This window comes from Palaemon carinicauda, chromosome 33 (genome assembly GCF_036898095.1).
Source record: "Palaemon carinicauda isolate YSFRI2023 chromosome 33, ASM3689809v2, whole genome shotgun sequence".
NCBI classification, from domain to species: Eukaryota; Metazoa; Arthropoda; class Malacostraca; order Decapoda; family Palaemonidae; genus Palaemon; species Palaemon carinicauda.
The window spans coordinates 16,297,844-16,309,847 of NC_090757.1; the positions used below are offsets into that span (position 1 = coordinate 16,297,844).

General features: G+C 43.3%; 1 protein-coding gene across 2 annotated transcripts in view; it reads left to right on the forward strand.

The window, feature by feature from the left end:
• Positions 1-12,004, forward strand: part of Stt3A (catalytic subunit 3A of the oligosaccharyltransferase complex) — a 52,109-nt gene that overhangs the window by 13,740 nt on the left and 26,365 nt on the right. For both annotated transcript variants that reach the window (XM_068356794.1, XM_068356796.1), the window contains exons 3-4: positions 781-948; positions 1,287-1,447. In XM_068356794.1, coding sequence (XP_068212895.1) covers positions 781-948; positions 1,287-1,447 — 329 coding nt within the window. The remainder of the gene's footprint in view (positions 1-780; positions 949-1,286; positions 1,448-12,004) is intronic.

A 12,004-nucleotide genomic window follows, 5' to 3' on the forward strand; every position in this document is an offset into this window, starting at 1 on the left:
CTATTCCCCTGTAAGTCCTGCCTGCAATCAAAAGGTGTGTCAAATCACCGGTGAGTGTCAGAGTGTGGTTGGTGGTTTACCCCCCCGTGAATTAGCTGCGGGGTTATTTGCCTTGTTGAGAATCTTATGGTTAGTTTAGCTTTGCCTAAGTAATATTCTCATATGATACAGAGAGCAAGGTTTGTATGGTTTGAAAAATTACAGATTACTTCCAAATTTGTCATTTTTGTTAGTTTGCTTATTTTGCCAGGTCATGTGATGAGTTTAGGAGTTAAAGATTTTAATTTTGTAATTGGTTATAAAGTAAAATATTGCTAATCTGTTGTAAAGTAAAATATTGCTAAGCTGCTATAGCCTTTCGCATTCATTACATTTTCCCCCCTTCATAATTGTACTAAAATTCTAAAATGTCGAGGTTTGCTGGTCAATTTTCATTAGAATGTATGCATATACAGTATATAGTAAAAAAAAATATATATAACGATAAGTTCATCATAATGATGACTTAGTATTTTGTTTTATTAGAAAAATTCTGTTGATTCAAAGCTAATTAGCCCCCTTTTCTCTCTGCTTATTTACACCTGTACTATATTTTTATTGTATTTGTGATATTCTTGATGTTATTGCACAAATTGTGATTGATCTCTGGAATTTTGATTTTCACTTCAGAAAATGAAATGGAATATCACAGTATTCAGGGACATTTTTCAACACATGTAGGAATAAATATTATAAGATGAGTACTGTATACAGTTTCATTAAGAGCTTTTTTCTTTTCAGCATTTTCGTGCAGACTGTTCTCTGTCTTGCGATTCGAGTCGGTCATCCACGAATTTGATCCTTACTTTAACTACCGAACTACAAAGTTTCTTGCAGAGGAAGGCTTTTACAATTTCCACAATTGGTTTGATGACAGAGCTTGGTATCCTTTGGGTAGAATTATTGGAGGTTAGTGATGTACAGGTTGTTATGAACTAGAAAGAAAATTTGAAATTTCTCAAAAAATAGTGTATGAAGTACTGTACTCTGTAATCTATTTTGTCGTAGCAGCTGATATGAAATTGGAAATGTAAGGTGAAGGCTTTAGAAAATGTCTTTAGAACCTCAGGTTGATTTCAGAATGTGAAAGTGCTCATGAAGAGGAATGCTAACATTTAAAGTTGTTTATTGAATATTTCATTTAACTATGCTGAAGATATTGCTCATTTTAAGATTTAATTTTAATCCACAATTGTAATGTTAAAATTTCATAATATAGTCTCCAATGTTCTACTTTTTTTTTTCAGGTACAATTTATCCAGGGTTAATGGTAACCTCAGCTGCCATTTATCATGTCTTGAATTGGTTGAACATCACCATTGATGTGCGTAATGTTTGTGTCTTCCTTGCTCCATTTTTCTCATCCTTGACCACGCTCGTTACCTACCACTTAGCTAAAGAACTCAAAGTAAGTATGGAAAGTGATTTTAATTGAAGTGATTGTAAAGTTTGAGTAGTTGGTGCAGACACTTTACTCAATGCAGCAAGAAAGGGCCGATAGGGGAGGGTATGTGGTTTTAATCGGGTTCCTCCACTTATGCCATATCTCCACAGATCATCGGCTTGCCTTCATTCTCCAACTCTGCTATTTTTCCCTGTTGGAGCCCTTGGACTTATAGCATCTTGCTTTTCCAATTAGGGTTATAACTTGGCTTGTAATAATAATAGTATAAATTGGTGTATTTCTGATTGTATCCAAACTTATTTTAACTTTTTTCCCTCACCACCATTGAGGTAAAATTCAAGGTGCCTTTTCTATATAAAAGTTTCCCCGAATCCTAAACGTGTCATATGATTGGGGCTGTTCCATGCTCATATACCAAACGTTTTCGCTACCCACACTAACACCCAAGGGGCTGGAAAGCAGGCCAGTGATGTGTGGAGACATGGCATCGGTGGGGAAGTCCGTTTCAAACCAAGTGCCCTACCCTCTTGGCCATTTGTTGTTGCGTTGAGTATAATGTAGAATGAGAACAGCTGATCCAACAAGTATTTGATTTTCTGTTCCTAGACGAATACAAACCGTTTCCTTTGATAGGAGTATGTTTTAATTGTAGGAAAGTTACAGGGTATTCGATTCCAGGCTTATGTGTTCCATCTCTAATTGAGAAGATTTATATATTTTATTTTCATGAAGCCTAAGGTTGAAGTAGTAGATTCCCCCATTGGTTAGTGACTCTCCTGTAGCAAGAGAAGGCTGGTAAAGAATTTTTTTTTTTTTGGTCACACTGGTATAGTATCAGATATTTGGGAAGCCCTTTAGTGTTCCATATTAAGCCATTCCTCCTTATCATAGAATCATTCAATGTTTCTATACTAAGCCTGATCCTGACCAAGTCAAAGCTCCAGGAAGATGACTCAAGGACTCCATTTAAAATGCTTGGCTTCTGCATTGTTGCAGAGGTTATCACTTGGATAACTAGGGAGTTGCTTCTATTGTTGCCTTTAATGACAAATCAAATCTTCATGACCTTTTTATGCTGCCTAAGCAGTAAGGTTCATTAAGTTTCATCAGCTAAGTTTCTTAGATACACCATCTAGGATTAAGAGCCCTAGACTCTACAAAGCTTGAGCAAATCATAAATGAGGCTGCACATAAAGCTGGTAATTGTATGGACTTGTACATTTAATTCCTTTGCCATGGTTTCATTAGTGATTACGAGTGAGCAACCTGTTCCTAATGTGTCATTCTCTTATAATATATGTATAAATAAAAGTTTAAGCAAATTCGAATGGCATTTTGAGTGATTCTTTGCTCTTGAATTCATCTTTTGAAAAGTAATAGATCAGATTGACTTGGGATTACTATATTCAGCAAAGAATTGTTGCTCTTAAGAGTTTATTGTTTTAACTGAAAAGATATTCCATTTGAGCATTAAAGAGATCCTTTCTGGTAGAATGTCAGCATAGATTCCAGAAAGAAAAATGGAGGGTATTCTTATATGTACTCTTTGGTGTGGACTGAGTAGTTCCTACTTTGGTTAAGCCAGATTGCTCTGTCACACTGTTCCTATAGGAAAATCTACTCTTTTAGGTAATGAGTTTGACAGTTAGGAGAGCAATGAGACTTATATTCCTCAACCCTGTTTTCCTGAAGCTAAACTAACTAGTTTACGATTTTGGTCTCATGGAATTTAATTTTTTTTACTGAGCCTTGATATTTATGAATGTCTAGAACTACCGTATATTTTCGCGTATAAGACGATCCTATATTCCAAAATTTAGCCATTAAAAATGAGGGGTCGTCTTATACTACCGTTATAAAAATCACACCTTGAATTCTATGTCTGGTTTATCAGTAGGCTAGCCTAGGTTGAGGTGAGATAACCACCGACACACATGAAATGATTTTCTATTAATATATAAATGTATAATAAAAGTAATGAAACAAATAGTATTTTTTATGGACAACTGATTTGTTAGTTCCTAAGTTGTTTTGTTATTTTTTTTGTCAGTTATCAAGAAGAGTATTTTTGCAGTTGTCTGAGAATTGGTAATGTTACTTCATTTATGGTAGCTCTAGCTCTATTGATTACTGCCCAATTTCAATAACTCCCATTTTATCAAATGTTTTTTAATATCTTTTAGTGAAACCTTGAATTAGGAAGTCATCTGTTCCCTAGTTTGCAGTTTGGCTTTTGCAAAGGCCTGGAAACATGTGATTTCCTACTTAAAATTTCCAGTGCTGTAAAGAAATAATGTACAGTATCTTGATTGTAGTTAAAAAGTTTATATGAATGGCCATGATTGTATTGCTGCCTTTGACCATGTTAATCACAAGATCCTTGTTTACAAATTTGAACAGATTGGTCAAAGTGGGTTATTTTTTAGCTTCATAGTTGAAGTTTCAAGTAATAAATTGCAAATAGTAACTGTTGATGGGTACCAGAGTGACTATAGGAATGTAATATCTGTTGTTCCACTGGATATTGTTCTTGGCACATTGGTTTTTATATATTTCTGCACATATGTGGTTTTATTAATAGTACTTACCTGGCAGTTATATATATATAGCTGATATCTCTAAATCGGCAGAATTTTTCAAAACGAAGCAACCGCCTTGTGGTGGTTGGGAGGTAGGTGGTAACACCCGTCACAGGGTGGTCCAAGGAATCATTCCCGTGTCCAAGACTGCAGTTCATCTCTGCCGGCTGGGTCGAAAACATCGTCGGTCCACCATTGAGAGTTTTTCTAATCATTTTCGCTTCTTTGCTTTTTTGGACTTTGTTTGGTGAAGTACACTGATTAGGGATTTGGCAATCGTGTTTTGTTATTATTGTTTACTTTGTTTATCATGAGTGATAACTTAATTTTCGTGTTTGTGCGAGTGATATATGCAAGGTGAGGTTACTGAAAGTGTCGGTTGATCCTCACAGTTTGTATGCAGAGGTTTTGTTTGTGCACTATATTTTAGGTGCAAAGTTTTTTAATCCTGATGACGGAAATATGTTCCGGCAACTCTATGACGTCACAGTCGTGTGACGTAATCTTCATTGTATGTCTTGCAAATTCTCTTTATTTGTTTTATGTAAAGAATGGGAGGAATTCCACTTATATAAGTTTGTTAACTTTTAATGTAAAATTTTAAAGAAATATTTGTCCATTTTGGTATTCGTCCTTTAAATCATCGATTTAATTTCATAAATTAAATAGATCTAGCGTATGGTTAATTTACGCTGTTACTCGTTACTATCGATGCAGTCCCAACATGCCTTGGTAGCGTTCTTTTCGTTATGGGAATTAAAAGTGTTGGCTATAATTCTCCAACAACAACGATATGGGAATTCTAGTTTTAGTAGTACTGTATTTTCATTCATATGTTCCTATTGTTTACATTTATATATATAGATACGTTATTGCTATATCTGTTCTTTTTATCATTACAACTCGTTTGTTTTTAGAAAACCCTTTGAATTAATTGTGGATTACATTTGTTTTCCCTTTTTCTGTTCATTTTAATCTTTAACGTAAAACTTTCCCGGCGTTTGTTTGTAAACTACCGGGTGGGTATTTATGACATTTAATTTTACCGGTGGTTATATGTAACTACCGGGTGAGTGTGTTCAACATCTTTTTTTTTTTTAATCTCAACTCTTGCCCGGTGGTTTTTTTCTTTTTGTGACCGCTGGGTAAGTATGTTTGAAAGTTTATTTTATTATGGAAATGTCAGTTTATTATTTTATAAAAATATTTTGTTACAGTTTTTATAGCAAGTACTAGAGACGATTTTGCTTTCTCATTCAAGGCCGTGGCAGAAGAATAAGTTCTCTCACAACGGGCAGGACTAATTATGGTCTTTTGTGTAAGAGTTTAATAGTGCAAGTTTCAGTGCTAAATTAGGTATTGGATTCTTTCCGCACAGTGGACGTCGTTTTCCTAGCCTTAGACCTCTTCCAAGCTCCCCGGTCCATGGGAGAAGGAACGTCGATCAGCGAAAGGAAACGAGAGGCGTTAGCTCACGAGCAAACGCCCTCGCGAGTGTTCCTGTTAACGTTCCCAAGAATGCTCACCCTTGCCATGCAGCCTCGTCTTTCGGGGCGTCGGGGCGAGGGCTGCCTCGTCTTTCGGGGCAAGGGCTGCCTCGTCTTTCGGGGCGAGGGCTGCCTCGTCTTTCGGGGCGAGGGCTGCCTCGTCTTTCGGGGCGAGGGCTGCCTCGTCTTTCGGGGCGAGGGCTGCCTCGTCTTTCGGGGCGAGGGCTGCCTCGTCTTTCGGGGCGAGGGCTGCCTCGTCTTTCGGGGCGAGGGCTGCCTCGTCTTTCGGGGCGAGGGCTGCCTCGTCTTTCGGGGCGAGGGCAGCCTCGTCTTTCAGGATGATAGGACGATCGCCGCCTTGTCCTTTCAGGGCGACGCGACGTCTTATAAGATCTTTGTCAAGGATGACTTTAGTGATCACTTTGCTCCTGTTGAGTTCTTTGAGGTTAACAGAAGGAGAAGATCCTAATTTCTGTTGCTCCATGTTCCCCACCCTCTGAGTTTTCACGTGGTCATTAATGGAGCTTTAAGAATATATTAATTTTTGTTTCTTAAAACAGAAACCTTTGATGCCAGCTTCCTTATCAGATAGGCCAGGATAGCAAGGGTGGAGGTCTAGTCACGTTTAGGTCGAAGACCTTGTGGCAGCCCCACAGAGATTTTTACGGCCCCCTTGGTGGTTTGCTGAGTCTCTTAAAGAATACAGGCAATGAGGCTGGATAATTTTGTAATCAGAGGTCATAATTTAGGTACGTTCTTCTCCTTTTTTCTTTCTCTCTTCTCCCTCAAGAGTTGGTCAAAGACAGGTTTTGGTGTCTTAATCAGCAAGAAATTTTCTGCATGCTTTTTCTCTATCTGAACTATCAACAGTAGGAGCCAGACTTTGCGACTTCTGGCGAGCCTGGGAGAGGAGAGGAGCAGACCTTTGGTCCGTGTTTTTACTAAGGATGGATGCGAAATCTTTTTCCTAGTGAATCCTCCTTTGTTAGTTACTCCGATAAGACTTTTCTGCCTAACTGACTTTGCAACTTCAATGTCTCTCTTTTGGGAGAGGGAGTCTTTTGTCCGGTCCTGAACGTAAATGCTCTTTACGCCTTCGTTCTGAAGTCGAAGTTCTCCATGGAGACATCAAAATCTTTGGAGAAGAGGGGAGTAGACCTTTGGTCAGTACTTCTTCTGAAGTAGGATTACTTTTTCCTTTTATAGGGAAACCTCCTTTAGTTTTTAGCTACAACGATTCTCTCTCCCAGTTCTAGAAAGGAGTCTTAAGTGGCAGGCTATGCAATCAAACTTTATCTGAGGTTTGTTTACAAGAGAGAACGGGTGTAGAATGGGTCAGTTTCGGGCCGTGTGTTTTGGTCTCAGTTCCGCCCCTCTTATGTTCACGTAACTTTTGCTTAATGTAGCAGAATACTGCACTCTAGAGAAATCAGAGCGTCCCTGTATCTGGATTTTTAGATAACGTTGAGCCTATCAAATAATTAGGTCTTCCTGTCAACAAGAAGAGTCTCTTCTGACACCAGGACGCTCAGCACCACGTCTTTTAGAACGTTCAGCGTCTCGCTCTGTTAACCTCTCGGCTCCACGTCTTACAGGACTTTTGGCACCACGTCTTACAGGACTTTTGGCACCACGTCTTACAGGACTTTTGGCACCACGTCTTACAGGACTTTTGGCACCACGTCTTACAGGACTATCGGCGCCACGTCTTACAGGACTATCGGCGCCACGTCTTACAGGACGATCGGCGCCTCGTCTTTCAGGACGCTCGACCTCGAAGTTCTAGCATGAGGCATGGCTTTGAACATGAGAATCTAGGACTTCGTGATGACACTAGTCGAATCATGTGTCGAGATCTAGGACGCCTTCGTTCTGATCTCTTGGATCTAGAAAGGAGGTTTGTTCTAGGGCAAGAGACTTCGGGGCAATCATGCTCAGCAGGAAGAGACTTGTTTTTCCCTCAGAATGGTCTCTCAACCCGCAAGTCTGTCAGTCTCTGGATGTTGTGGGGCAGACCTATAGCAGACCTTTGTTGCCTCCAAGTGGAAGAAGAGGATCCCCTGCTGGTGCTCCCTAGTTCCGAACGAGGAAGCTGTAGCAGTGGACTCCGTCTTGATGGATTGGACGGGGGTGGACATGTTTGCGTTGCCTCCATTCTTGAGGAAATTCGCTCTCCTCGATTCGGGGCGAATGATCCTAGCGGCTCCATTCTGGCCTGCTAGGGAGTGGTTTTCGGAAGTGATGGGCATGTTGATGGACTTCCCAAGAAGACTTCGGCAAGTCTAGATCTTCTCAAACAGCACCACTTCGAGAGGTATCATCTAACCCCCCTTGCTCTCAACTGACTTCCTTCATACTGACTAGAAGCTTGTCAGATCTCGAGGCTTTTCGGCACAAACGACGAAATCTATCGCCAGAGCAAGGAGGATCTCTTCACAAAGAGTCTACCAATCTAGGTGGGAGACCTTTAGAGCTTGGTGCAGGCGGCACAAGTTTTCCTCATCCACTACCTCTTTGAGCTAGATTGCAGACTTCTTCTTGTACCTCAGACAGGATGCTAAGCTGGCTGTATCTACCATCAATGGATACAGCAGTATGCTCTTGGCCGTCTGTAAGCATAGAGGCCTAGAGTTGTCCCAAAATGAAGATTTGCAGGACCTCATTGGGTCTTTTCAGACGACGTAATAGGTACTCTTAAACCTGGCTTTGGTGTTTAAGTTTCTGTGCTCCAAGAAATTTGAACCTATCTTGCTAGCCTCTCTTCGAGTTGTAGCGAAGAAAACCCTCTTCCTTATGACTCTAGCGAATGCCAAAAGGTCAGCGAAGTCCAGGCAATTGGGAAGATGGTGAGCTTCAATTAGGATAGGGCAGTTTGTGCCTTAAGGTTCATCTTTCTCGTAGAGAGCGAGAACCCTTCGTAACCCTGTCCTACAACGTTTGATGTTATTAACCTCATGATCCTAGTGGGTCGAGAGAAGGAAAGACTCCTCTGCCCAGTTAGGTCCCTCAAAGTTTTTTTTTTGGCTCACACTATGAACGTGAGCTGTGCATCCAACTTGTTATGGTGTTCAGTGAAAGATCCGCCAAAAACCCCTGTCTAAGAATGCTTTGTCCTTTTTCCTGAGGGAGAAAATTAGGGAAGCCCACCTCTTATATGAGAAGGAACACTTCGCCCTGTTGAAATTACGGGCTCACGGAGTGAGAGCCATTGCTACCTCTCTGGCGTCGTCGTCGGCGCCCACTCGTGTCCGAGTATTGGGTTCTGTCGTTAGCCATCAGCCTCCTATCTATGGAGAAAAAGATGAAGAAGGGTGGAGGAAACGACAGAATGCCAGTAGCTGGGTATATTTTTTTGGGTGGTCGTGGCTTTGCAACGGCCACGCACACACACTTGGCCTACACCGTTTTCACCGCGGCTCAAGACATATGAGACAGGCTGCTTCTCCGATGTTGGTTGCATCGGGCTGCCGGGTTCTTGTTATGTTAAGGCCCGCCTTGTTGCCTGCCCGACAGGCATTGCCCTCTTCCGCCGGAGCTGGGAAGCTCCGCCGTTGAGGTCTTGTTTGGTTTGATTTTGGAGTTTTCCTTCTCCTAGCCTTTGCCTATCTTAAATAAAGGAGAAGGCCTATAGGGGTCCAGTCTTGGTCTGGTCTCTCAGAACTGGCCTTAGTGGTATGGTTAAGCCTGCCAGGGTGGATAAACTACCCCACCGCCATTGCCCAGCCCATCATTGAGACACTCGAGACCCTCTACTGCAGCAAAGTGGTGGACCATCAAAGGGGCATATCAGGAATATATGTTAGTTAGGCTATTCATGGATGCAATTTTCTGGAGGAGCGACTCTGTCTTCGCTTCTCATTAACTTAGAGAGGTGAGAGTAGTCTTTGGTAAGTGCTATACCTTGGACCCATACATAGCTGCGGTTTCTGTATTAGGCAAAGGAGTTAATAACCCTACTCAACCTTGGTTTATATGCATGTATGAGGGTTTGTGTTTTTATGATAGTCTGAGGACTTCGTCTTGTGGTGCGGTTCCCTCAGTCTAGATAGATAGTTTTTGTCTATGTTGCAGGGTTAGGTGGTTAGTTTTAGTAAGGTTGCAGTTTTTATTATATGGGGTGAAGGTAGTTTCTGAAGTCTAGTCAAGTTGTTGGTCTTATCCCTTTGACAGACTCGATTGAGTTTTTTGCAGCTTTGCAGGCTTACTCCTGGATAAACACTCATAAGGGAAAGCCACTCGAGAGGCTGTACCTTTGAAATCAGCTACCTTAGCAGGCAAGGAATCAAGGTGTTTTTATCTCCTACAACTCTTTTGTTGTTTCCCCAACAATGTTCACTGTCTGTTTTCCCTCCTCCAAATGTGTGAATCAGCTATATATATATAACTGCCAGGTAAGTACTATTCATAAAAATGGAGTTTTTATGATAAAACAAAGTTTTATGAATACTTACCTGGCAGTTATATATATATTCGAAGGCCCACCCACCTCCCCACAGGAGACAGGTCGGGCATAGATGAACTGAAGTCTTGGGCACGGGAATGATTCCTTGGACCACCCTGTGACGGGTGTTACCACCTACCTCCCAACCACCACAAGGCTGTTGCCTCGTTTTGAAAAATTACGGCCTGGTCACAGTCCTCTCAGCCCTCCCGTAGGGGAGCAGCCTCAACTCAATCCTCCTATAGGCCTTCGTATGCAGTGTCCAGAAGAGGGCGTTCCAGCCGCGCCTCTAGGAGAAGATAGGGAGGGAGGCCCCCTACTCCTGCCGAAGCCTCAGGTGGGGGGATGCCTCAAACACACTTGGCAAGCATGGAAAGACCACTGAGCAGACCCGTGGACCATTGCAGTCCTGAAGGAAGGGTACAGGTTACCCTTCCTAGCAGAACCCCCACCTCTGATACCAGATCACCAGGCAGGGTGGCTAGCCCCCAAGGACCCCTTGAAAAAGACAGCCCTACAGGAAGAAGTCTCAGCGATGTTGGCAAAAGGAGCGATGGAACCAGCCAAGGACCCTGGTCCGGGTTTCTACAGCAGGCTGTTCCTGGTGGAGAAAGCGACAGGGGGCTGGAGACCGGTCATAGACCTCTCAGCCCTCAACAAATTCGTGTGCAAGACCGACTTGGAGATGGGCACTCCGAAGTCGGTCTTAGCGTCCTTGAGGGAAGGAGACTTCATGATGTCAGTAGATCTCAAGGACGCCTACTTCCAAATTCCAGTTCATCCCTCCTGCAGGAAGTACCTACAGGTAAAATGGGGTACCCAGATGTTGCAGTTCAAGACCCTCTGCTTCGGGTTGTCCACAGCCCCTCAGGTCTTCACGAGGCTCTTCATGACAGTCTCAGCCTGGGCACACGAACAGGGCATTCGCCTGATTCTGTATCTAGACGACTGGTTGTTACTTTCAGCCTCAGAGGAAGTACTGAGGGAACAAGGCACGAAGCTTCTGCTGTTCTGCAACGTCCTGGGTATCATCATCAACCTGAAGAAGTCCCTGTTGATACCCTCTACCAGGATGACCTACCTCGGAATGGTTCTGGACTCCCGGTTGGCGAGTGCTTTCCCCTCCGCGGAGAGATTAGACATCCTAGAACAAGTCCTCCGTCCCTTCCTGTCGGACCAGCCCAGGAAAGCGAAGGACTGGCAGAGGCTGATAGGACACCTTGTGTCATTAGAGAAACTGGTCCCTCAGGGCAGGCTGAAGCTCAGAGAGGTCCAGCGGAATCTAAAGGAGAACTGGAATCGAGGGACTCCCCCCACAAGGTGATCCCTGTGTTCCCGGAGACGAAGGAGGTCCTAGAGTGGTGGTGCGGCAGGTCGAACACCCTCAAGGGAATGCCCTTCGCAGCCGACCCTCCGAAGATGCTCCTGTTCACGGACGCATCAAAGGAGGGGTGGGGTGCCCATCTGCTCGGAAGGTCAGCAAGAGGGACTTGGACGGACGAGGAGAAAGCCCAGCACATAAACGTGCTAGAGATAAGGGCAGTACGAAGGGCGTGCCTGGAGTTTGTCCATCTACTCCGGGGGAACACCGTGGCATTGATGTGCGACAACGCCACGGTGGTGGCCTACATAAAGAAACAAGGAGGACTAAGATTGAAGGAGTTGTGCGTCCTCACGTTGGAACTTCTGGAATGGGCCGAAGTAGAACAGATCAGGATCTCAGCAAGGTTCATTCCGGGAAAAAGGAACGTCCTGGCCTACGGCCTCAGCAGGATGGGACAAGTAGTGGGCTCCGAATGGTCCCTGCATCCAGAAGTAGCCAAAACCATCATTCTAAAATGGGTTCGCCGGTGATGGACCTCTTCGCAACGAGGTTGAACGCACAACTCCCCGTGTTTTGTTCTCCTGTGCCAGACCCAAGAGTGGCGTTTGAGGACACCTTCCAACATCCCTGGGATAACCTCGACGTTTACGCCTTCCCCCCCCCATTCGGGATGCTCAGACAGGTCCTCAACAGCGTAAGGAGGGCTGACAACCTGTGAATGACTTTGGT